Consider the following 24997-nt stretch of genomic DNA (forward strand, 5'->3'; position numbering starts at 1 on the left):
GACCCTGAATACACTCCTTTGTTGGTGCTCCTGGCTGTTTTGTGGAGAGGCTCCAAGGCGACCCAGTCGTGGCTCCTGCCTCGTGGCCTTGTGAGGCTCTGCCCTGCTCAGTGGGCTTTCGCAGACCGAGACGAGGCTGTCGTGTGGAGAGAAATACTGTGTTTTGATCAGTATTCAACTTCTTAAAGTCTTAATTTAAAAAGTTAGTTTTTTTAAGCCTCTATACTCAGTTTGAAATGACACAAACGCTTCGCATGCTGTAGCGCTTGCCTGTGCCAGGCACCACGTGGCCTTCGGGGCGCGTCTGAACCCGTGGCGCCGGCACACACCCTGCGCGGCGGGTGTTGTTTTACCCCCCTTTACCGGGGGCAGCTGGGGCACGGAGTGGTTAAGGGACAAGCCCAAGGTCAGGGTTAGTGAGTGATGGCCCCATTGTCTGAACGTGGGCAGATTGGCTCTAGGGTTTATATTAATATATGTATATATATATATTTTTTTTAAGTTTTCAAAGAGTTGTCTTTTTTTTTAAGATTTTATTTATTTTCAGAGAGGGAAGGGAGGGAGAAAAGGAGAGAGAGAGAAACATCAATGTGCGGTTGCTGGGGGTCATGGCCTGCAACCCAGGCATGTACCCTGACTGGGAATCGAACCTGCGACACTTTGGTTCGAAGCCCACACTCAGTGCACTGAGCTACACCAGCCAGGGCTATATTAATATTTTTTATATAAAAATTAAAACTACGCTGTTTCTTTTCTTTGATTAATAGCTTATGGATTTGACTGATCAGATTTCCCAAACCTTTACGACCATTACCTAATTCATCTTTACAATTGTAGTTATGCATTAATTTACCTAAAATCTCTCCAACACTTCAACACTTAACCAGAGAGACGGATGAGCCTGGCGGCAAACTCCTAACAGAATAGCCCAGAGGAATCAGTGCCCCCACACACCGGGACTGAGCTGCCGACGAGCAGGGACCAGGGAGGTGGTGGATGCAGCCAGAGGAGAACGGCAGCGCCCCAGGGCGGGTGATCGGAGTGACCACAGGTTTCTCGTCGGAGACCGCAGGGGCTGGGGGCCGGGCGCAGCGTCCCGAAGTCCCGAGGGAAGACCGTCGGCGGGGGTCCTGCACCCGCGAAAACGCCTGTCGGGAAAGAAGGCGGAGCACACGTGTTCCCGGGGGAGGAAGACCGAGGGGTCCGCTGCCAGCCGACCTGCTCGAAAACCACCGGCTCGTCAGCGAGGAAGGAGGGAGGGTAAACAAGTACCTGGATACATACAGCAGGCCAGGTCTCTCTTGTTGAGTTCTTTAAAATACATTTGACAGGCAGCAGACATTTAAAGGCACGTGGTCTGGTCACGGTTGTGGTGTGTGTAGATGCAGTGACGCGTGAGAGAGCCTCAGCACAGCAGAGGGGGGTCCGGGACCTCCGGGCTGGCAAGGCCTCTACGTGCTGCTCGAAGAGGTGACGTTGCAATCCCCACGGCCGCCACCGAGATGACCCGACAGCACCTGGGTGCCGGGCAAGCGGCTCCAGGCGTACCAGAAAGGGGTCTGTGAACGTGCACACAGGGCTCACGGGGAGCGGGGAGGGGAAGCAGGAGAGGGGAGACAGAGGGAGCGAGCAGAAAGCAAATGCGGTGACAGACCTAAACCAAACCGCACCTGAAGCTGTGTTACATGGAAACTCTCTCACGTGGCAGCTAAAAGACAAATTATGGGGATGGAGAAAAATCACGAAACCACGGTATGTTTCCTGTAGGGAAATCAGTTCATAGTAAACGGTATAAGAAGGTGAAAAGTAAGAGGACGGAGAAGGATATGCCGTGCAGACACTCACGAAAAGAGATCTGGGGCGGCCGTGTTAACGTCAGAGCAGTCTCAGCAGGGAGGCAGCCGGGGGTGCAGAGCGGCGGGCCGTGACGGTGGAAGGGCCAGTGGACCAGAAGGACACAGCAGCCCCAAGTGTTTGTGTCCCCCACACCAGAGCCGCGTGGCACACGGAGCAACACCGACTGCACTGAAGGAGGGAGAGAGGAGCCCGCGATCACGGCCGGAGACCACAGCACCCCGTCCTGGGGGGGCGGCCGAGGTGGAGAGAGGGCCCACAGGGACGCGGTGCCGAGCGCCCACTCCTTACAGGTGGACCTGGGACATCCACTCAGACAGACCAGATTCCGGGGCACAAAGCACACCTCACCGAATGTAAAGTCCAGCAGGCTTTCTGGGGGCCTGTGTGTCGCCTCATCTGTTTTCACTTTTTAATTGAGGTATAATTTATGTGAAGTGTACTGATCTCAAGTGCACAGCTCTATGGATTTACGTGTGTGCACCCGTGACGACATCCAGGTCAAGATACGAACGTTTCCAGCAGCTCGCAGACTCCCCGGTGCCACCTCCCAAGGTGCTCCGAGCTCCTCCCCAGGGTCCTGCTCTTCTGACCCTCTTGGGGTGCAGCTCACTACTGAGTCGCCTTGGCGTTTGGGCTTAGTCTCCTAGGGGTTTAGGTGGTGGTTGCTCCAGACCGTGTGTCTGGATAGAAAGCAGGCCTTATGTGTGGTCAGTTTTCCCCCCAAGATTTTATTTATTTATTTTTAGAGAGGGGGCAGGGAGAGAGAAGGACAGGGAGAGAAGCATCAATGTGTGGGTGCTTCTCATACCCCCCCCCATTGGGGCCTGGCCCGCAACCCAGGCATGTGCCCTGACTGGGAATCGAACCAGCCACCCTTTGGTTCACAGCCCACACTCAGTCCACTGAGCCACACCAGGCAGGGCATGTGTTTTCAAGAATAATGCTTTTGGAAGCCCTTTCTTTTCCCGTACAACTCAGTAGGAGAGAGCAGATGGAGACCCAAGAAGTTCTTCCTAGTGGGTGCCAAAAGCACGAAGAAATGTTGTGAGAGGCTAATAATAAGCACAAAAAAATGTTACAAGCTTGTTAAACAGATGGCTGTGACATATGCGTTCTGTCCAGAACGTATTCAGCCATGTAATATGAAAAATGGAGAAATTTGCTGAAGAAGGTACAAGAAACTTTGCACATAGACAATGTGCCTCAGTCCCCTGCAAAGCAGGCACCTTGGGACCTCACACGGTTCTCCCAGTCGCCATCAGCTGCCCTGTCGTATTTTCCTGGATCGCACTGATGGTCTGAAATCTCTTCCCTTGCAAAGGTGACTAGTTTTGGGAAAAGCCAGAAGTTGCAGAGCGCCAAATCTGGGCTGTAGGGGGCTGAGTCACCTGGGCGATCTGATGTTTCACCAAAAAACTGCACGAGACTCCACTGGCGCATGAGAGGACGTGTTGTCTGAGGAAGCTGCCCATCGCCAGTTGCCCATCGCTGCGGCCTTCTGAGTCATCGGAATGGTTTCCTGGAGGAATGTTCAAGCTTAAAGCAAAACTGGGTGCAGATTCGTTGCTCTGCTCACTCAGGCATTTTGAATGTGACGGCCACACAGCACGCATGCTCGCTCAACAGCACCTCCCACCCCCAGTGATGAGTACAGTGAGGGCATCATTGTTCATGCAACTGCACTCCAGTCCCCTCTCCCTGGCAAGCAGGCTACATCGATGTCGTGCAAACTGCTCTTGTTACACTGACAGTGGCTGGACTTTTTCTGGAAGGACCTCGTACGTGAGAATAGATGAGAAAGACAACTCGACCTGAGTCTCTAATTTTCTGTTTTGAAATCAAATGTATGGTCTGCGATGTCTCTCATTACAACAGCCACTCAGTGGACTGTTGAAATTTCAAGGCTTTGCCATCAAATCCCGTGCTGCAGCCACAGCCAGGCTGGCCCACGTTTTCGCTGCCGCGCCGACCTTGGCCACGCTGCCCTTGGCCGTCCCCGTGAGCCCACCTGTGGTCGTCTAGGGCTCACCGTGTGCCGGGCCTGGGTCTAGGGCTCACCGTGTGAGGTCCTGGAGACGTGGGAGAGAGCATGGCAGGCCGGGCCCCTGCCTGCGGGGGTCTGGGCTGAGGGGGAGGTGAGCGGGAGACGGGGTGAGGAGTGCCCACAGGGCTGGTCCGGGTTTAAAAGACTTTATTTATTCGTTCTCAGAGAGAAGGGAAGGGAGGGAGGGAAACCTGGATGCACGAGAGAGACATCGACCTGTTGCCTCTTGCACGCCCCCAGCTGGGGCCTGGCCCCGTGACCCAGGCGTGGGCCCTGAGCAGGGATCGAGCCTTTCAGTTCCCAGGCGCCTGGTGCTCACCCACTGAGCCACACCGGCAGGGCCCGGTCCGGTTTTCGGTGGGGACGCCGGGGGAGGGCTGACGGGGAAGCGGCAGCCAAACAGACCTGAGCGGAGGGAGCGGCACGCCGTGCTGGCGCGTCTGCTAGAGAACCTGTGCTGTAGAACGTTGTGAGCGTTCACCCGACTCACACCTAGTGTGCACGTGCACCTGGCGTGTGTGCGTGCATATGATACCTAGTATGTTTCTGTATTTTATGTTAGATTTTATCTAGGGGAGGCAGGGGGAAAGAGGGCGAGAAACATCGCTGAGCGAGAGAAATGTGGATTGGCTGCCTTCTGTACGCGCCCTGGGGGCCTGAACCTGTAGTCCAGGCACGTGCCCTGACTGGGAATTGAACTGGCGACCTTTTGGCTCAGGGGGCAGTGCCCGGCCCCCTGAGCCGCACTGGCCAGGGCTGCACCTAGTACATTTTTAAAAGCGATGCAGGGATGGCAGTGTCTGTCTCGCCACGTCAGCAGAGGTGCCTTCCCCAGTGCTCCCTCCGCCTTTCCCTGTGGAGGGAGCCCTGAGGCCCGCCAGCCGGCGCCCCGAGATCCAAACTCTGGTGTGTCGGCAGCGTTACAAGACGGCGTTGCTTTTCAGCCTGGGTGCCGCAGCACCCGACTGTTCAGTCGGCAGCACTGGCCTCTTGGGTTGTCAAATTTAAAAACTGACACCAGCCCTGAGAGGTCGCTGGTTCGAGCCCCAGTCGGAGCACACACCTGGGTTGCTGGTGCAGCCCCTGGTGAAGGCGTGTGCAGCAAACCACCGGTCGATGTTTCTCTCTCACATCAGCGTGTCTCTCCCTCCCTTTTTCCCTGCCTCCCTCTTTCTCTCTCAAAGTAAAGGAAGTCCTATTGAAAATGACAACAGCCGATACAACAATAGCTGTCTGGTGGGAGTGAATCAAAATTGTACCTAATTTTTTGGTCAGATTGGCAAAAAATGTATTTTTGGTGTGCTGCGGAATTTCCACAATTCGCCTGAGTGTGCGGGGGCGGGGGGGCGGAAGGCCGCTGTGGGATGAGGCGGGGCTGCCCCCGGTGGAGGACCGTCCCGTTTGCCGTCTGGGTCCTTGTTTTCCACTCGCCCCATTTATTTTCACACCTTGCTTTTTCTTCTTTTTCTCTGCCTTTTGGATTAATTACCAGCCAGGGCTCTGTCATGTTATACTATTCTTTTTATACATCTTGCGGTATTCACTTTAGTAGTATTTTGCTAAAGTTTTGGTCTGTGTTCATGAGGATATTGATCTGTACAGTTGACCCTCAGACGACACGGGTCTCAACCGCATGGGTCCACTTACACAGATTTCTCTTCCAAAGAAGATGTACAGATAGCACTGTGAACATATTTTCTCTTAGGATTTCCTTAATAACATTGTCTTTTCTGCAGCTCGCTTTATTGTCGGAGTGCAGTACGTAACACATATAATGTGAAACATGTAACTGTCTGTTCCTTGGGCAGGCTTCTGGTCAGCAGCAGGCTATCAGAGTTACGTTTCGGAGGAGTCCGAAGTCATGTGTGGATCTCTGACTGCACCCCCGACCCCCACGTTGTTCAGGGGTCAGCTGTGGTTTTCTCACGGCGTCTCTGCCTGACCTTCCTCATCACACGTGTGACTGTCCGGTGTTGCAGTTGCCGTGTTTACTGCCCGGGCTGGACCGTGTCGCTGTGTCTGCAGTCATCACTCCCACTCCCTCGTGTTCCCCGCCTTCTGCGCTCACCGCCCCGCTGCGTCCCAGCTCCCCCCTCCGCGGCCACGCCCCTCCTCCCTGGAGCGCGTCCTCCCGCGGAGCTCGAGGCGAGGCCTTTCGGCGTTGAGCACCCTGGATCTTTTGTTGTCGTTGGGCTGCCTCTCTGCCTTTGAGTCGTTGGCAGGCGTACCACACAGGCCGACAGCTTGCTTCTCTCAGCACTTGTGAAGATGACGTTTCACTGTGTTCCGGGCTGCATCCTTGCTCTTAAGAACTCTGGTTTTCAGTAGTCATTCCTGTTTGCTCATTTGCCTTTCTGTGACCTGCTGCTGTCTTCGAGGTGCTGCTGTCTCGCTGTAGGACGTGCGTGTGTGCGTTTTCTCGAGTCTCGTCCAGGCCTGTGCCCCTGGGGACATGGGTCTTGCCTCAGTCCTGGGTCACCCTCGGCCTCGTTCCCGACGACACTGCCTCCCTTCCCCTCTCTTCTCCCGCCGTCTGGCAGCCCGGTCAGAGGAGGCTGGAGCTCCGTGCTCTGTCCTCCGACTCTTCTCCTTCGTATTTCACCTCCCCGTGTCTCTCTGTCGCGCGCGTCTGCCGTCCTGCTCGCTAGTTCCTTCCAGCTGCGACCGATCTGCTGTAGGAGCCGCCACTGCAGTCTTCAGTTCTCTCGATGGTTTTTCATTTCGCTCTGTTTCTGGTGGCAGCTTGTTCCATGCTTTCGTTTCCTTTTATATTTCTTTAAAGTTTTTAAGCATGTTTCTTTTCGGGGTCTCCCCGACCTAGATGGAATACTTGGGTGAGGGTGAGGGGTCGTCCTGTACCATCGTTGCCTTTACTAGTTTGCTCTTCGTCACGGGCTGTTTCCCTCCGGCCGTGGCTGACGCCGAGCTGCGTGGCTGACCTGACGTGTGTGGGTGCTGCGGAGCCGGCCCAGGACTGCGCCCCAGGGTGGGGTTGGTTCGCTCAGCCAGGCCTCCGGGGTGCTGCGCGCATGGACGCACGTCCGTTGAATCGGCTGGCCCGCGGCTGCTTCCTAGTGGAAGGCGGACACCCGCTCTGACGCGGAGCAGGGCGGGCGAGGGACCGCAGACCCTTAGGAGGGGTCTGTCTCTGTTCACTCCCATCGGTGCCAAAAACCGGGAAAGAAAATGGGGGTTTCACAGGTTTGTCTTTCTGGATCGTATTCATTTTTCTCAGCGGTATGCACCGGCTGTAGCCTGATGAAGTCTTCCAGTCCGCTGGCCAGGCCTTCCCCTTCGAGAGTGGCCGGCCGGCCTCCAGGTCTTGGTCTTGGGTGTCGTGTCTTGCAGGGGAAGATGGAGTCCATCACCACGGTGAAGCTGCTGAGCTGCTTCGATGACCTGGTGGCCGCCGGCACCACCTCCGGGAGGGTGGCCATCTTCCAACTGGTGTCCGCGCTGCCCGGGAGGAACAAGCAGGTCAGCGCCAGTCAGGTGACACGGCCGGGCTTCCCCGGGGCCCCCTCGTGTGCCGGAAAGACGAGGGCTCGGAGCAGCTGAGCACTGCGTCCTTCCTGGTCCGGCAGCGTTCTCGTTCCCCGTGGGACACCTGGCAGAGAGCACACGCGGGCGGCTGAACGCCCACCCGGTGTTCGCTGGCGGCTCCCCGGGGTTGGCAGGGGAGCAGACGGCGCCCAGCCCCCTCCTGCGGGGAGAGGGGCCCCGCCCCCGTGCGCACTGCGCCGCCGCTCACAGCGCCACCCCTCCCTCCCTCCCCGTGCGTGTGCCTCTGTGGGGCCGCACAGCTGCGCAGGTTCGACGTGGCCGGCATCCACCGGAGCAGCATCACGGCTCTGGCCTGGAGCCCCAACGGCATGAAGCTGTTCTCCGGGGACGGCCGGGGCAAGGTCGTGTACTCTTCCCTGGACCTGGACCAGGTAAACCCTCGTCCGCGCGCTGTCGGCGCCCCACTCCGAGCCACGACGCTCGTTCTTCGTCGTCGTCCTGCTGCAGTCTCAGCTGTTGTTTGTGACCTTGTCTTTCGGGGGCTTTTCTGACGTGTCGTAACTGTCTGCGGTTAAAGAGGGGCCTTTGTTTCTCCCGGGGTTCACTGTTTTCCTTCTCCTGGTGTCTCTTCCGCTGCTTAGAAGGGAGTCCCGGTCTCTGCTCCTTTGTTGAAGGGCTCGGAGGAGCCGAGGGACCCTCTTCTGAGCCCGAACAGGGGACGGAGCCCGGGGCCCTCCTTGGGCTGGCAGCCCGCCCTGCCCACGTGCCACGGCCCGGTGTGCGAGCCAGTGGCTGGCGGAGGGCTCGGCGGTGGCACCCGCCCAGCCCCGCCCTCGAGCTGGCTGTTTTATCGAGTCCCCCCAGCGTGCCCTGAGCTGCGTTCTCCCCGGTTGGTGCGGGGGACAGACTGCTCCGGGGGTGCGGTCGCAGGCCCCGGTCAGGAGCGGGTAGCCGGCGGAGCACGGCTGCAGACGAGCGCCCGCCCCAGAGCCGCCCCCGTTGCACGTGTGGCCCCGAGCCTGCCCGTTCCCAGCTAGACGGGACCCCTCGGTGGCGCGGGGGGCCTTCCGCGCTCGTATCGGTAGCCGTCATTCCTGGCACGTGTGGTTTTGTACGAGTTCTATCTACCGAGCGGCCTGTGCTAGAAAGAAAAACTAGGCCCTGGCTGGTGTGGCTCAGTGGATCGAGTGCCGGCCTGTGAACCAAAAGGTCGCCAGTTCGATTCCTAGTCAGGGCACAGGCCTGGGTTGTGGGCCAGGTCCCCAGTAGGGGGATGTCCGAGAGGCAACCACACACTGATGTTTCTCTCCTTCTCTCCCTCCTTTCCTCTCTCTAAAAGTAAATAAATAAAACATTAAAAAAACCTTAAGACATTTACAAATATTAACTCTATCTTGAAACAACAAACCTATCACGTGTTGACACAAGTGAGAGTGGCGTTGCTGCACACGTCTGTCGGTCTCGCCCACGTCTGGGTCGGTGGAGGGCACCCGGGTTCCGCACGCGCTCTGTCCCGAGCGCGCGGTGCTGGCGGTGGAGGTGCAGAGCCGGCCTCTCGCAGGCAGAGGCTTCCTGGAGCATCGCGGGTGCTCTCCTTCAGGTCTCTCCCCGGGGGGCGCCGGCAGTGTCTGTGTGGCCTGACCCCGTGTGGACGGAGTTCCGTGCTCTGCTCCGCAAAGCCCACAGCCTGCTTGCGCTCAGACCGGCTCCTCGGCCCGACATGCGGCGGCCGTTTGGAGCAGGCCGGCCCCTGGGCGAGGCCGGGTCCCAGGCATGGGCGCGCTCAGCCGCACAGCGGGGGAGGGAGCGCCTTCGTCAGCGTCTCCGTTGTTCGGTCAGAAGAGTCTCCAGCGACTGGGCACCCCCAGCCCCAGGCTCACAGGGTGGGGTCTCGGTCTCCGGCTCTGACCTTCACTGGAGAACTCGGATTTTACCTCGGGCTGCAGACCCTCCACGGCCCTTGTCCAGGAAGAACAGGTGTCCTGCGTCCCTCCCGGCTAAGGCCGTCGGATGCCCCGGCGGGAGCAGTGCTAGCGCGGCAGGCAAGGAGGTGTCTGGGGACCGGCTCCACCGGCAGCGCCGACGCCCGCTCGGGCACTTGCTGCTCGACAGGACCAGGCCTCCTGTGGGCAGTGGCTGCACACGGCGCACACGTGCCCGTGGACTGGGGTTCCAGGGTGTCGTCACCTCTCTGCACCAGAAGCACTCTCCGGGAAGTGCGTGTTCGTGCTGCGAGTGCGTGGCGGAGGGCGCAGTGAGACGGGTGGAGGCGGGTTCCCCGCTCAGTGGGCCCCCGAGCCTCCTGCGGCCCCCCGGCAGAGCTTCTGTGCCGTCAGTCCCGGCGTCCCCTCTGAACGCGGCTGGTGCAGCCTAGGACCGTCACGGACGTTGTTGGGACCTCGCAGACCCTTGAACGGGGCCCTGGGGACGCTCGGGGGTGCAGGCCACGCCTGGAGCACCGCTGCTCTGCGGGAGGGGGTGCCTCGACCCTCGGGGGTGCCCGTGCGGCACTCATCTGCGGGCAGCTGGGGGGACGCTGCTCCCGCCGGAAGCAGTGTCCTCGGCAGGCTGGTCGTGTTTCCCCGGCTTCGTGGAGGCTCTGACCAGTTTCCTGCGTGTTTTTTGCAAAATTCGGTCCAGTAAACGTCAGTGCCTTCGTCACAAGGTGAGCCAAAGACTAAAGAGCGAACGCTTGCGTAACTGCCAACGTGGGCAGAGGGTTTCCTAAAACACCCGTGATGTCTGAGAGGAGTGGGCTTCTGTCCGCGTCGTCGTGGCCACGAGAGCTGGGTGTCTGCGAGGGCAGCCGCACGCTGCGTGGGCTTCACCAGCAAGTCCGACCGCCGCTCGCCCTTCCCCAGCGGCGGCGAGGCCTGTGGCCGCGCACCCGTGTGTGTCTCAGCGGAAGGAGCTGGGTCCCGGGAGGGGACGCACGCAGAGCGGGCACGCTGGGACGTGGGGTTGGCGTTGGCAGCCGAGTGCCTTCTAGACTTCTTCCGTTTTCCTCTTTACTGTGTTTAGTGCCGTTTTAATTTTAGTTTGTGCCTGTTTTCTCTGACCCTTCCAGCTGGCAGGGATGAAATGTCCCCAGAGTCGCTCTGTGGGAGGCGAGTGTGAGAGGAGCTCAGCTGGGTGTTGGTGTCACGGTCGTTCTGTGGGAGGCCCCGGGGCTCCTCTGTGGCAGGAAGTGAGCATGTGGCGCTGCCGCTCCCGCGTGCGTCTCCGTGAGTGTCCTCGCAGCGTCTGCCGAGGACACGGGGGACGCAGCTGCGGTCCAGCCTCCGTGCGTGCCGACTCTGCTCTCATGAGCGGAGGGCGGATGCTGAACCCAGAGTCAGGGCGTGAGTTGTCAGGGGCCCTGACCGACACACACACCTGCCGGAGCGGTGCGTGTTGGCCCCGGAGGAGGCCGGGCCGCGGTGCGCCCGCCTTCGCTGCGGGTGACGGGCTGCCTCCCGCAGGGCGCCTGCAGCTCCCACCTGGTGCTGGAAGAGCCGTCCTCCATCGTGCAGCTGGACTACAGCCAGAAAGTGCTGCTGGTGTCCACCCTGCAGCGCAGCCTGCTGTTCTACACCGAAGAGCAGTCCGTGCGGCAGGTGGGAGCCCAGCCAAGGAAAAGGTGAGTGCTCAAGTGCTCCAGCTGGGTGGCGGCCAGCCGGGGGGGGGGGCTCGGTTTTTCTGCTCTCCAGTCTGCTGCACGCAGGCCCACAGCGGCTCGAGGCCTGGGGCTCCCCATGGGTGCGCAGCCGCCCCGGCGCCGGAGGAGGAGCCTGTGCTCCTGCGGGGCAGCCCCTCTGCCTCGAGGTCCGGGGTCTGGGGGGCAGGGAGGGCCGGGGAGCGGGAGGGTTCCAGGCGGAGAGATCGTCCCTCCCGTGACCTGATGCCTGGCAGAAAAACGGTGGCCGGGCGGGTTGGGCCAAGCCCACGTGCCTGCCGGCCGCGTGGAAGAGGGGCGGCAGCATGGGGGTGGCGTGTGTGTACATTCATGGTCCCACGCGGAGGCTCCCGGGCAGGGCTCCGTGCAGCGTGTGCGTTGTGGGGGGAGGCTGAGGAGGGTGCATGGAGGGGCGTGGGAGCGGGTGGGTGGGAGCTGGAGGAGTCAGGGCACCGGCCGGGCTTCAGGGAGGAGCAGAAGACGGGGTGTGGGGAGTGGACGGCAGGCTGGCCTGGAAACGCGGTGGCCTGGCAGGGGCTGAGGGGGGCCCGCGAGGCTGGCGGTGCCAGTGGGAGACAGCGGCTGAGACACCAGCTGGGTGTGGGAGGAGCCAGGCTTCCCCGCAGCCCTTAGCCACGTAGGGCACTGCCACCCGGCCCCTGGCTTCTGTCCACCCTGCCGAGCACCACAAGCCCCATCCCTGGTCCGGCCTGTGCACAGCAGTGAGCGCCTGTCGCCGCCGGGGGACGCAGAGGACCCTGTCTCGTGGGCCCTGGTTTCCCTCGGCTGGTGTCCGCCCTGCCCTGCGTCCTGCTGCCCGGCGTCCTGCCCGGCCTGGTCTGACAGTGTCCCGCTGCGCTGTGACTTCTTGGAAGGCAGGTGGGGTGCGGAGACGCACCAGCCGCTTCCTTTCACCTGGGCCCGGTCCCCCTCAGCCTCTCTGCTCCTCACACCTGGCCTCCCGGGCCCTGCGGCAGCCCGGCCCCTTTCTGGGAGCCTCGCCTGGCACCTCTGTGGTCGGGTCCCGGGGTGGCGGCGGCGAGCGTGCCGTGCACCAGGACCCGGGAACAAACCAGAGCGTCCCCTTATGGAGCTTCGAGAGTGGGGATGGCACCGAACGCGTGCCCTAAGTCTCTCCCTGGTGTGTGCTGTTCGGGGTCGGGCCTCGGGAGGAGCCCCACCTGGCTGTAGCCGCTCACCCCCAACCTCCGTGCCTTCTGCCGACCCGCCACGCTCCAGCACCTGGCCCGAGCGTGTCCCTGCCCAGAGTGCCCGTCCCCTCTTCTCCACCTGGTCATTCATTGCCCGCTACGCGTCCAGGTCCTGCCTCCTCGTGCGGCGGTCACAGCCCATCCCCTTTGTGTTCTCCACTTTGACCGGCCCCCTGGGCTCAGGGCCGGTCCCTCCCAGATGCTGTCATAACCATGTGTACTCGCACAGTGCCCCACAGGACATGGGGACTCACTCCCTGCTCGTTCAAGGGGAGGCGCAGTCAGTCACCCCCGGTGAACAGGGAACATGGAGGTGACGGGATCTCTCGGGGGCCCTGTTCCTGGAAGGAGGCAGCCTGGCACTCGGGTCACCATGTGGAGGTCTGGAGGTCGGTGCAGCAGGAGAGGCAGGAGGAAGTGGGGGAGGGGTCCCGGCGGCCCTGTGAGGACCCTCTGGTCTCCGTCAGAGAGCCCCCGCCCCCAGCAGGCCCGCCCAGGGCAGCAGGGACACACTGCCGGGTCGCCTGTGCACACTCCTGGCCTGCCCGGTGGTCTCTGCTTCAGGGTGGGTTTGGTGTGTGGTGCCCTCCTGGCCCGTCCCGGGGTGTGGTCACCCGGGGGCCGAGTGGGACGCTGCAGTGGGAGAGCGCCCCGGGCACTCGAGCTGCGTGGCTGTGCTTGGGGGCTCCCTCGGGCCCGCCCCGGGGTGTTGTCAGGGGTGCGGCACAGGCGCCTTGTCCTCCAGGCTCAGGGTGGACAGACAAGGCAGGCAAGGGCCCCAAAACGCCGGCCGGGCTCAGGCTCGGCCGAGAGACGCCCGCTGCAGCCCCCTCAGCGGCCCCCCCTGAGTCAGCCCGTGTCCGTCTGCCCTCTTCCCCCCGACCCAGCACTGGGAGGTTCGGCGCCTGCTTTATACCGGGGCTCTGTAAGCAGAGCGACCTCACCCTGTACGCCTCGCGGCCGGGGCTGCGGCTGTGGAAGGCCGACATCCACGGGACGGTGCAAGCCACGTTCATCCTGAAGGACGCCTTCGCCGCGGGAGCCACGCCCTTCGAGCTGTACCCACGGCTGGAGCCCTTCGGCGGCGGCGGCGGCGTGCCCGAGAAACGCCTGGGGCTCGTGTCCTGTTTTTTCCAAGAAGGCTGGGTGCTGAGCTGGAATGAACATAGCATTTACCTTCTGGACACCGTCAACCAGGTAAGCGACCGCGCCGCGGCCTGTCCTGGGGTCCACGGGCTGCCCAGGGGCTGCCCCTGACCGCGGGGGCAGGCAGGGTCGGCTCACGTGCTTTTCCCCCTCCTTCCGGGCCGGTCCGGACGTCACGGGGAAGCCTGCTCGTTTTGCTGGATTTGAAAAGATACTTGGTTTGCTGTTTGCAGTCCCCCCCGCCAGCGCCGGGAAATCGGGCGTTGGTTTTTGTGTGAGCGCTTTTCGCGCCTGAGCACACAGTTGAACTTGTTCTTTATCGTCCATTGGGGTCGTGTTTCTCCTGACTACCAAGTGACTGAGGGCATCAGATGCTGACGCGAGTCTGACAAGAGCACCAGCAGAGAGTCCCCCCCGAGGGCCTCCCCAGGGGGACGCAAGCAGGACGGGGTCTCCCCGGGTTCCCCTCTGCCCTGAACTCTCCAGCCCGTTCCCTGCACCCGGGTGGAGGCCCAGCGTCGTGCCGCATGTGTTTGCGGCAGTTTCCCGCGTTCAGTCACGGCAGGGGACGGTGTCTGTCCAGTCAGGGCAGGAACAGAGCATTACCTTTAGGGTCAGGCCAGGAGCTTCAAAAAACATGAAACAAAACTTGCGCTCTGGCCTGTCTGCCTCGGTTGGTTAGAACATTGTCCCAAAACCAGAAAGCTGCGGGTTCGATCCCCGGTCAGGCCAAGTACAGAGGCAACCAGTCAGTGCTTCTCTCTTGCTGTTTCTCTCTTTCCCTTCCTCTCTCTAAAATTAATGAAGAAAAGGCCTCAGATAGGGACAAAAAAGGAAACAAAAACTTTCGTTTTAGTTTCTTGAGAGTAGAGCTGTGTGAGGCTGACAGGCAGGTCCCACCAGGGAGCAGGAGCTCCGTGGCACAGGGTGTGGGTGGCAGGTGAGCACGTGGTCCCTAGAGTGGTTGAGAGGCGGGGAGAGACTGCCCCTCCCTCACGGGAAGCTGCTGGCGAGGAGGGCTACGGCAGGCCACACGCCCATCGGGTGTCACCGCCCTGCCCTGTGGCTTGGGTCGCCCTGAGGAGTCCCGGGAAGTTGTCACAGCCACGAGCAGGGGCCGGCTGCCCTGCTCACGCACTCGGATCTGTTGCTGCTGCCAGTTTGGTGATTTTGTTTCATTTTTTATTTCTGGACAGGCCACAATCGCCGGCTTGGAAGGATCAGGTGATATCGTGTCTGTCTCCTGCACAGAAAACGAAATATTCCTCCTGAAGGGAGACAGGAACATCATAAGGATCTCGAGCAGGCCGGAAGGGCTGGCGTCAGTAGGTTCGTGTCCACGATACAGTTGCCGTGTGCTCAGCTGGGTTTCGTGTGTGGGGCTTACCGGTTTGCTGGCTAAGTGACTGCGGCTTATCTAAACAAGGAGGCCGCTGGAGGACTTCCACAGTTCTTGAAATACTGTCCACAGTGCCTCCCTGGGAGGTGACCGCCTCACGGCCTCCGTCAGACAGGGCCCCCCTTGGCAGAGTTGCTTCCGTGGGTCCGGCCCGCGGGGGTGGTGAGGGGGAGGGGGAGAGAAGGCCAAGTCCACCTGGCTGCCCTCCGACACTCTGGCAGTGGGTGGGGTTAGGGCTCCGGAAGACCTATATTCGCGTGCGATCTTGGAGCGTTTGAGTCTGCCCGCTGGGATGTATCTCCTACCCCTAGTGCGGTCCTTGCTTGTAGAACTGGTTATTATTCCGTGTGCTTTTGGCTTTCTTTTTGTGATTCATGTAAGCCCAAATTCCAGTGAGCAAAACGGCAGTTTCCCGTGCACACGCCCACGGCGCTCAGTGCGTGTGTCTGGGGCTGCCCGGTGACCTTGCTCCCGGTGGCACCCAAGGCAGACGGCGGGCCTGCCCCCCCCCTCGCTCTCTCTCGGACCCACTGTGCGCCCGAGACTGTGCTGAGCACCTAACAGTCACGACCTCACCCTCAGAACAGCCCCTGTGGGGGGCACCGAGTGACTCGCTGGGGACGCCGAAGCCCGGCACGGTGCTGTGAGAGCCCTAAGGCCCCCGCCACTGCGGTGCGTGAGCGGCACCCGGGGGCGTCTGCCTGTCCCCGAGCCCTGCCGCATCTGTGGGGCCTCTGGCGGGTTCACAGGTGTTCTAGGTCCACAGGTGTTCTGTCTGTGTCTCGTAACAAACCTGTGGGAAATGCAAAACCTGTCTCCCTGCCTCCCGGCGCCCCTCCTCATCCTCCCGGGGTTGGAGTAGCCTTGTCCCTTCCTTGCTCTGCACCCGCACCGTCCGGTAGGCGGCCGCTGCCCACACGCGGCTGCCGAGTGCCTGAGGTGTGGCAGGCGCAGCCGAGGAACTGAATTTTAAGCTTTGATTCATTTTAATTGATCTGACTTTGAACAGCCACGTGACTGGTGGCTTCTGCAGTGGGCAGCGCAGCTCCAGGGGGCTCTGCCACCAGCCGTGTCGTCTCCCCAGGCCACTCCCCTGCCCTCTGGTCCCCGGCGTGTGCGCAGGGCCTGCAGCCCGCCCCCGAGGGCCCCGGGGGAGCGGGGACTCTGCCTGCCTGGTTGGCGGCCATGTCTCAGCCCCTGGGTGGTGACGGGCACTCAGTAGGTCGAAGGGGACTGTGGCTGGAGCCGTTCCAGCCCCGGTCACCTCCTGGTGCTGTGGTGAGAGGGGGGCCGGTCTGCGGAGGTGGGAACTTGCCGGCTCTCCGCCATCGCCGCCAGAGCTCGGGACGGGGCGTTCCGCACCCACGCCTGTCCGGGCCCCCGCCTGCACTGGGCGCTGGCGGCTTCACTGGGCATCTGTCTGGGTCTGTCCCCATGGAGAACTACCTTTCCTTCCTGGGTTCTGAGAAGTTCAATTTCAGGCATACAAGGTCTGTCCAGAAACAGCCCAGCCATTGTTCATATGATGAGAACAGCCTGCAGCACATGGATGTAACCCGGCAGCCAAGGGGAGTGGACTGGAATGCTCATGCGTGAACAGTGATGCCTTCACTGCACTAGTCAGTGGGGGCGGCAGACGCCACTGAGTGAGCATGCGTGCGGTGTGGCCGTCGCATTCAAAGTGACCGAGTGAGCAGAGCAACGAGTCCACATCAACTTTTGTGTTAAGCTTGAACATTCCTCCGCAGAAGCTATTCGGGTGATTCCGAAGGCTTTCAGAGACGATGCAGTGAGTGTGGCGCAAACACAAGCGTGTGGCACAAACATGCCAAAGACGGCCCAGAATCTGTTGAGAGTGACCCACGCTCTGGAAGGCCTGCAGCAAGCAGAGCACCTGAGACTGTTGAGCGTGTGCAGGCTGCAGCCAACAGAGATCCGCAACCGACAGTGTGAGGACTGGGAGCGGAGCTCCAGGTTCCAGAAACTACTGTGTCCGAGATTCTGACGCAGGATCCTGGCATGAAATGTGTCGTGGCAAAATTCGTCCCGTGGCGTCTGCTACCAGAGCAGAAGGAACAGCGTGCTGCAGTTGCCAGTGACTTGATTCAGACGGCTGCCAATGACCTGGATTTCCTCAAGAAGGTCATGCCTGGAGATGAAGCGTGGGTCTGCGGCTCGTACGACCAGGACAGGGAGGCCCAGTGGAAGCTGCCTGGTTTTCCACACCCGAAGAAGGTGCGGCAAAGTCGCGGCAAGGCCAAGACCACGTTAACTGTGTTTTCTGGTTGGGAAGGTGCTGTCCATCAAGAGTCTGCTCGCCCCCCAGACCAAATGATTAACGAGGAGCATGACCTGTGTTCTTCGTCAGCTGAGAGATGCAATATGATGAAAATGGCTGCAGCTGTGGGCAACCGGTGATTGGCAGCTTCACCACAACAACACGCTCATTCATGCATCACGTCTCGTGCAGAGTTTTTTTTTTTTATTTAAACATTTTATTTATTTATTTTTAGAGAGGGAAGGGAGGGAGACAGAGAGAGAGACAGAGAGAAACGTCAATGTGCGGTTGCTGGGGTTCTGGCCTGCAATCCAGGCATGTACCCTGGCTGGGAATCGAACCTGGGACACTTTGGTTCCCAGCCCGCGCTCAATCCACTGAGCTACGCCAGCCAGGGCTTCGTGCACAGTTTTTGGTAAAACATCAAATCACCCAGGTGACCCAGCCCTACTACAGCCCAGATTTGGTGCCCTGCAACTTCTGGCTTTTCCCCAAAACTAAATCTAAAATCACCCTTGAAAGGGAAGAGATTTCAGACCATCAGTGAGATCCAGGAAAACACAACGGGGCAGCTGATGGCAGCTGGGAGAACTGTGTGAGGTCCCAAGGTGCCTCCTTTGAAGGGGACTGAGGGGTCCTTATCCTGTGTGCAGTGTTTCTTGTATCTTGCATCTTCTTCAGTAAATTTCTCCATTTTTCATAGTGCATGGCTGGACACTTTCTGGAGAGCTTTCGTACATATATATATTTTTAAAGATTTTATTTATCTAGTTTTAGAGAGGGGGAAGGAAGGGAGAAAGAACAATGCATGATTGCCTCTCATGCGCCCCCCTACTGGGGACCTGGCCCGCAACCCAGGCATGTGCCCTGACTGGGAATCAAACCAGCGACCCCTTGCTTCACAGGCCAGCGCTCGATCCACTGAGCCACACCAGCCAGGGTGAAGTACTTTTCAAATGTCCACTGAGTAATGTTGTGTTAAAGTGCACTCTAGGCCTTGGGTGCCTGTGGGAAGGCAGTAAGCCCCTTTTTTGAGACGAGCCTCCCTCCCGTGTAAGTCGTCTGTGAGTCAGAATGAGGGGTGCTCCGCAGGTGCTGGCGTCCCCTTCCTGTTCAATGCCTTACAGGACAGCTGCGGTGGCTTGGTGTGCTGACTCTGACTCGGTGTGCTGATGCGCTCTGTGCTCCCTGGAGAACAGAAACCATCGGCTGGAGTCTGTGGGCGAGTCTGAGTGTGCGCGATGCTCAGAATTCAGCGGGCTGGGGTGCAGGGCAGGTTGGCGTAAGGGAATGTCACCCCTCTCTTGGACAGACGGGTAAAGCTGACTCTTCTTCCGCAGCGCGAGACGGTCTGGAGACACCAGGAGGCTCGGAGCAAGTCCCCACACAACGTGTAGAGAGGCCGCCGCCGGGGGCCGTGGCCGGCGAGGCTCGGCTCAGAGGCGCCTCCGTGGCCAGCGAGCCCAGGAGCAGGAGCAGCTCGCTCAATTCCACGGACAGCGGCTCTGGGCCCCAGGCGGCCACGGAGCTCGGCAGGGGCAGCCCGCCCACCGCCCAGAGGTTCAGTGTCATCAGCTCGGAGGACTTCGACCAGGAGCTCGTGGTGAAGCCTCTCAAAGTGAGGAAGAAGAAGAGGAAGAAGAGGGCAGGTACGTCAGGTCGACAGCAGGGGGCACACTGGCGCCTCCCCCCCAACCCCGGCAGCCCGGGGGGTGCCCTGTCCCACTCCGTGGGCGCTGCCCTCGGGGGCAGTGGAGAGGTCTGCGGAGAGCACTGCGTCCCGCCCCCACGGGCTGTGCGCTCTGCACACCCTGAGGCCCACGGAATGCTGCGCACCCGTGTGCTCGCCAGCCTGCCCAAGGGGCCTGGGTGGACACTGGTCAGCCCTTACAGTGTTGGCTCATCCGTGTGCACCAGTTACTAGGCCAGAGATGTCGTAACCCTGTGCAGAAGGCCCCGGAGACCAGGTTGTCGCCAGTGTCAGGATGGGTCGCTTTGTCTCAACTGCGGGTGTGTTTGTTACCAGATTGGGGTTTGACATTGAACCCTTGAACTTCCTACTCCACGGTGCCCATCTAGCTCTTAGCTGAAGATCACTGTAGTATCGGAGGACATTTTTATCATATTCCTAAGCATTTTAATAACTTGAAGAAGTTTGTAGTTTGTCCTTTATTTTTTTTAGTATTTTATTTATTTATTTTTAGAGAGAGGAGAAGGGAGGGAGAAAGAGAGAGACAGAAACATCCATGTGTGGCTGCCTCTCACACGCCCCCCACTGGGGACCTGGCCCGCAACCCAGGCACGCCTCCTGACTGGGAATTGAACCGGCGACCCTCTGGTTCGCAGGCTGGCGCTCAGTCCACTGAGCCACGCCAGCCGGGGCGTGTTCTTTATTTTCTGAGTTAACATTTCGTGAGTGGGGCCTCAGCGCCCATTGTGTGTAGAGTATTTGCATCCATTTGAAACATCCCTGCGTTGGCATGATTTGTACTTAAGAAATGTATTCTTCGCCAGTTTAAAATGTACTTTTCATCTATTGAAAATGTATCTTTTAAGCCAAAATTTTGGTTTTTAACACGTATCTCTGTGTAGAGTCACACCCCGTTGTGAACGCTCTTGTTTTAAAACAGAAGGCGGGAGCAGTGACGCCTGGCCCAGCTCCCTGGAGTCGACTCCCTGCAGCGAGTGTCCCGGCGACAGTCCCCAGGCCTTGAGTGCAGACCTGCTGTCTGTGACCTCGAGTCTGGGCCAGCTGAGCACCGAGTCTCCCGACCTGGAGAGCAACCTCAGCGCGGACGTGAACGGTGTCCTGCAGGACAGTAGTGACCCGGAAGCATTTAGTGTCCTGGAGTTGCCTGAGCCCGGCCCTGACGTGCTCAGTAAAGATGACACCAGACCGGAAGCCCCGCGGTGGGACCAGGCAGGCGAGACGGAGCCCCACGGTGAGGTGCTGAGTTTGCCGCTGCAGCCGAGGGAAGACGTGGAGGGTGGTGGCGTCGCAGCACCCAAGGAGGAGCCTTGTCCTGCGGACGACGGGCCCAGTAGCAGGCGGTCGCCTTGCCAGGAACAGGATAGCTCTGCTGAGGCCCTGGAGGTGGGGGGCCTGGAGCCTGAGCCCCCCCAAAGCACGCCGTGTGAGGCCCCCCTCCTGGACTTGCCCCCAGTGCCTTCCAGCCTCAGCTGGGCTCCCGGCGCCGAGGGGTGGCCTCTGGAGCCCGGGGCCGCCCGGGGCAGCGCCGAGGAGACGGGCCGAGAGCAGGGCCTCCCGCTGCACGCGGAGGCTGCTGGCCGCCTGGGCGCCGGGCCCTGGCGCACGGCTGTTGGCAGTGACACGGGCCGGAGCGTGGGGGCTGCGTCCGAGTGTGACTTGGGGAGCGGGGGCGGGCGGGGAACGCCCCGGCCTCTGCCTTGGTGGCCAGCAGCCGTGAACCTCGCCCCGAGCACCCTTGGCGAGACCAGGCGCTGACGTCCAGCGACGAGGAGGACATCTACGGCCGTGGGCTGCCCTCCTCGTCCTCGGAGACCAGCGTGGCGGAGCTCGGGGGCAGCCACTCCCTGCAGGACCCGGGCCAGCCGGCCCCGGAGGACGCCGGGCTGCTGAAGGCCGACCAGGTGGGTGGGCTTCTTTGTCCAGGAACATCGCCGGCAGGCCGGCGGTTTTCCTTCTCGCGGAAGGAAGTTCTGTTTCCGCTGCGAAACCTGCGGGCCGAATGTTCTGAAGTCCGGGTGGGGGGCGTTTCCGTGAATGGCCTGGATCTGTGCTGACCCCTCGCCACCCCTGCTCCGTAACCGCTGCTTCAGCGGCCCCGCCCAGCAGGGCACTGGGTGCCGGTCGCCTCCGGAGGGGCTGAACCGCCCGGGGGCCGTTCCAACACCGCTGGGCAGAGGACCTGGTGGGCGGGGGTGGGGGGGCTCTGGGCAGGCGGAGGCAGGGACGGTCCTCGCCGCCCCTTCAGACGGGTGTGCGCACCGGACCGGCAGCAGGAAGGAGCCTTCCCCGTGGCTGTCTCCTCCGCCTGTGGCGTGGGCGCAGGCCCCCTGGGGGCTGGTCTGCACCGCTACAAGTCCATTATTGACCGTCCTGGGTCATTTTAGATAAAAAAGTGCTTTTTAGTTAGCGCACACTCTCCTTAGCAGGCGAGCCCTGCTGGAGGGACGTGGGTGGAGCACGAGCCGCGTGTTGTAACTTCCCCGTCGAGTGGGCGCGCGAGTGGGTGCGCGAGTGGGTGTGTGGTGCGGAGTCCCAGTCGCGCTCTCAGCCGCCTGTGCTTTCCCTGCACACCCACTGGCTTCTCGGTGCCACCGACGGTGGCGTGGCGGCTCCGGCTGTGGGCAGGGCCGTGCCCAGCACTCCGAGAGTTCAGCCCGTTCCCTTCTCTGAAACCGAGCAACCAGGAGGGCCGTGCTGTTGTCGCCCGCTCCACAGAGCAGGGGACTGAGACCCGCAGGCGGAGGGCCCGCACGCAGAAGGCGCAGGGCAAGGCGGCCCCAGGGCCCCTCCCTCCGCCTCCGCGCTGTCCTGCCTCAGAAACAGCCGCGCCACGCACTTGCTTTGCACCGGGAGGCCGGAGGCCTGCCCTCGCCACTGTCGTGTGTGCTCACCCTTTCTCGAGGGCCTCGGCCACGGGGACACCGCCGTGCACGGGGCAGCCGGCCGTGGGCATCAGTGTCGGGTCGTCCAGCTGAGTGGGGCTCGGGGACAGTGGGGAGCAACGTGCAGGACGGCGGGGCAGCCTCGGCAGAGACGGCCACCCAGGTCGGCTCTGTCAGTCACTCGGGGTCCGGCGCGGGGGCTGGGGGGCTCCAGGCCAGACCTATAGAAAAGCACCCCCCCAGGAGGGAGGGGTCCTGGCACCTGGAGGGCCTCTCTGCTGCCTTCCTGCCCGGCCCCCTGCCCCTCGGGGGGCTGGAAAGCCCAGCAAGTGGGGGAGGTTTGTGGGCGTCAGGTGAGGCTGCTCGTGGTGAAGCAGTGAGCTTCCACTGGGGGCAGCTGGGCAGATGTGTTGATTTCTTCTGCAGAAGAGCCAAGGCTTTATTGGATTAGCTTTGGTTTTTGAAGGAACCCTAGCAAGTAAACTCTAGTTTACAAAATCCAGCTGGGCAGCGTGCCCTGGCCGGGTCTCGCAAGGCTGGGCCTGGAGGGCGACGACTGGGAGGGTTCGCAAGCGCGCTCAGCGCACACAGGCCGCGGCAGAGCCGCTCCCCCCGCCCCGGCGCAGGGCGCTCACGCACAGAACACGACCGTGGGGTGAGCCGTACCTGCGGCGCGGAGCCCCGCCCGTGAGCCTCGGCGTGGCTTTGGGAAGGACGCGGCAGGAGGGGCGGCAGCTGCGGGGTCTGACGCCCCCTGCAGCCCTGCCCCGGAGGTGGGGGGGCGGTCCCTGCGGGCTTCTCAGAGGCCCCAGCTGCTCTGAGCTGAACGACATCCTGTGGGCTTTCCTGTTGACCACAGCGCAGCACACGCAGCCACGCCGTCCGCCACGGAACTCACGGGGCTCTGTCCTTAGTTTGCAGAGAGCTGGATGGGCTACTCTGGCCCCGGCCACGGCATCCTCAGCCTGGTGGTCTCCGAGAAGTACATCTGGTGCCTGGACTACAAGGGCGGCCTCTTCTGCAGCGCCTTGCCGGGCGCCGGGCTGCGCTGGCAGAAGTTTGAAGATGCCGTCCAGCAGGTGGCGGTCTCGCCCTCAGGTTCGCCCTCGCCCCGCCTCGCCCCGCCTCACCCCGCCCCGGCCCGCCCCGGCCCCAGGGGCCTCTGCCCCTCAGCAGGCTTGCCTTTGCCCGCAGGCGTGAGGGTTTTTCTCCAAACGTGAATTGCTTCGTTTGATATCGAGTATGTTAATGAGCGTTGGAGCTTTTGATTGTTTGCTAGGTGCAGCTATTAACACACTCCTTATAAAAATGAAATGCGTTTCTGTTTCTCAGTGTGGCTGCACAGCGGCCGCACAGAGGGAGCTGGCCGAGCGCATGCCGGTGCATCCCGGCTGCTCGGTGTCCTCTCCAGAGACGGGTTTTGGTCCAGCCCGCTTGGGGGTGTCCCCGACCTGAGTGGCGGGCAGCCCCCCTGACGGTGCAGAGAAGTGGCGTTGGTTTGTGGAGGCCGTTGCTCTGGGCCGGGGCAGGTGTTTCCCGAGTGAGGCTGCCTGGCTGAGACGCCCTTCCCCGGGCTGGGTGGTGCTCGCGTGGGACAGGCGTGCCCTCCTTGTGTCTGCCCTGCGGTGCCTGGCGCGTTGCTGGAGCATCGGGAGGGAAGTCGGTCAGAGCTGTGTCTGTGACCCGGGCCCGTGCCCTGCGAGCTGGTCCCCCCTGGGCCCCCAGCTCCCCCTGGTCTCCGCCAGCTCCCCCTGGTCTCCGCCAGCTCCCCCTGGTCTCCGTCACTGTTTAAAGTAGCAGTGGGTGGGGCAGCTTGGTCCGATCTCTCTGCTTGTTTGAAGAGTGTTCTCCCTTAGAGACTGATAGGTAATAACAACCTACCCCATTAGCCGGCGTCGTAGGACTGTGGGTTTTAACCCTTTTTTGTTCACTTACCTTTGGGCCCACATCTCCATCCATTTAGAAACTGTGGTTCTTCCTGATGATGCTGGTTACCGTGTGTTTTGGAAACAGTTCGGTGCTCCTCGCTGTGTCTAGTGAGAGCTCTGTCCAGTGAGAGCTGTCTGCCCCGGGTCAGTGTTCCGGGCTGAGGTGACTCGGGGCACCCAGGGTGCCCTGCGGGCGTGGCCTCTCTCAGGCTTCCTCCCCGCCCTCTGACCCGCCTGTGCCCCCGTGACCCCCTCTGTGCCCGGCGGGTGCCACACCTCCACCTGCGGAGCACCCTCCTGTCTCCCCTTCCTCCCCCTCCCCGCCCCTTCTTTTTTGCTATTTACCAGAATCCCTTTCTGAGTGAAAAAAGCCCAGCCCAGCTCAGGTGCTTCCTTTTCATGCATCTGGTCCGTGTAGTTGGCCCAGAAGCGCCCCCACTTAGAGGCCTCGGGGGACCCTCAGCCATCCCAGGGCCTGACCCGCCTGTGCCCCCAGCACTGACTGTGCCTCCCAGTGTTGCCCGGGACTCGTCCTGACAAACCCGAGGGCGCCAGCCCTGCTCCTGCCCACGTCCCCCCGCCTGTGAGGGGCCGGCTCTGGGCCGTGGGTATGCTGTCACCTGCACTTCCCAGGTGAGGGAAGGAGGCTTGGGGGAGGTGTTCAGTGACAGGATGCCGGGAGCCGCACAGCCGGCAGGTGGCGGCCCAAGGGTCAGACCGGGGCGCCGCAGGGCCCCTCCCCCAGTGGGGGGCAGCGTTTGCGCGGCCCTCTCCCCGCGGCACCCAGGGCCGCGTGTGTGCCTGCGTCGCTGACGGGCTTCTGTCTGCGCAGGGGCCCTCCTCTGGAAGATCGAGCAGAAGTCGAACCGAGCTTTCGCGTGTGGCAAAGTGACCATCAAGGGCAAGCGGCACTGGTACGAGGCGCTGCCCCAGGCCGTGTTCGTGGCGCTGAGTGACGACAGCGCCTGGGTCATCAGGACCAACGGAGACCTGTACCTGCAGACAGGTAACGGGGCCGCGGCGCTCGGGGGCCGGCGGGGCCGGCGGGGCCGCGTCTTTGTGCGCCCGGCCTGGCTGGAACAGCCACAGTGCCCGAGAAGCGGGGATCGGCCTGAGTCAGCACAGCTCTGGAGAGAGGGGACTTGTCGCTGGAGTGCAGTGGCAGTTTCCTGCTGCCACTGCACGTCCAGCCCCGGACACGGGCAGGGCAGGAGGGCGCAGGTTGCCTAGTGAGGCGCAGACGGGAACCGCCGCGGGCCACGTGTCCTGCAGGGTCAGGTCCCGGGAGGAAGGAGGGCAGAGGGAGGCCAGCACCGTTTCCCTGGGGCTGGCTGGAACGCGCTGCTCCACACTTGTTTACGTGTGGGTCAGGAGAAGCAGCG

General features: G+C 61.6%; 1 protein-coding gene across 1 annotated transcript in view; it reads left to right on the top strand.

Moving 5' to 3' along the window:
- Positions 1 to 24997, top strand: part of TECPR2 (tectonin beta-propeller repeat containing 2) — a 52921-nt gene that overhangs the window by 5652 nt on the left and 22272 nt on the right. The window contains 10 exon segments of the mRNA XM_028506590.2: positions 7250 to 7378; positions 7705 to 7836; positions 10867 to 11024; positions 13159 to 13468; positions 14614 to 14746; positions 18435 to 18743; positions 19725 to 20488; positions 20491 to 20706; positions 22602 to 22785; positions 24448 to 24621. Coding sequence (XP_028362391.1) covers positions 7250 to 7378; positions 7705 to 7836; positions 10867 to 11024; positions 13159 to 13468; positions 14614 to 14746; positions 18435 to 18743; positions 19725 to 20488; positions 20491 to 20706; positions 22602 to 22785; positions 24448 to 24621 — 2509 coding nt within the window.

This window comes from Phyllostomus discolor, chromosome 1, assembly GCF_004126475.2.
Source record: "Phyllostomus discolor isolate MPI-MPIP mPhyDis1 chromosome 1, mPhyDis1.pri.v3, whole genome shotgun sequence".
In the NCBI taxonomy this organism is placed as follows: Eukaryota; Metazoa; Chordata; class Mammalia; order Chiroptera; family Phyllostomidae; genus Phyllostomus; species Phyllostomus discolor.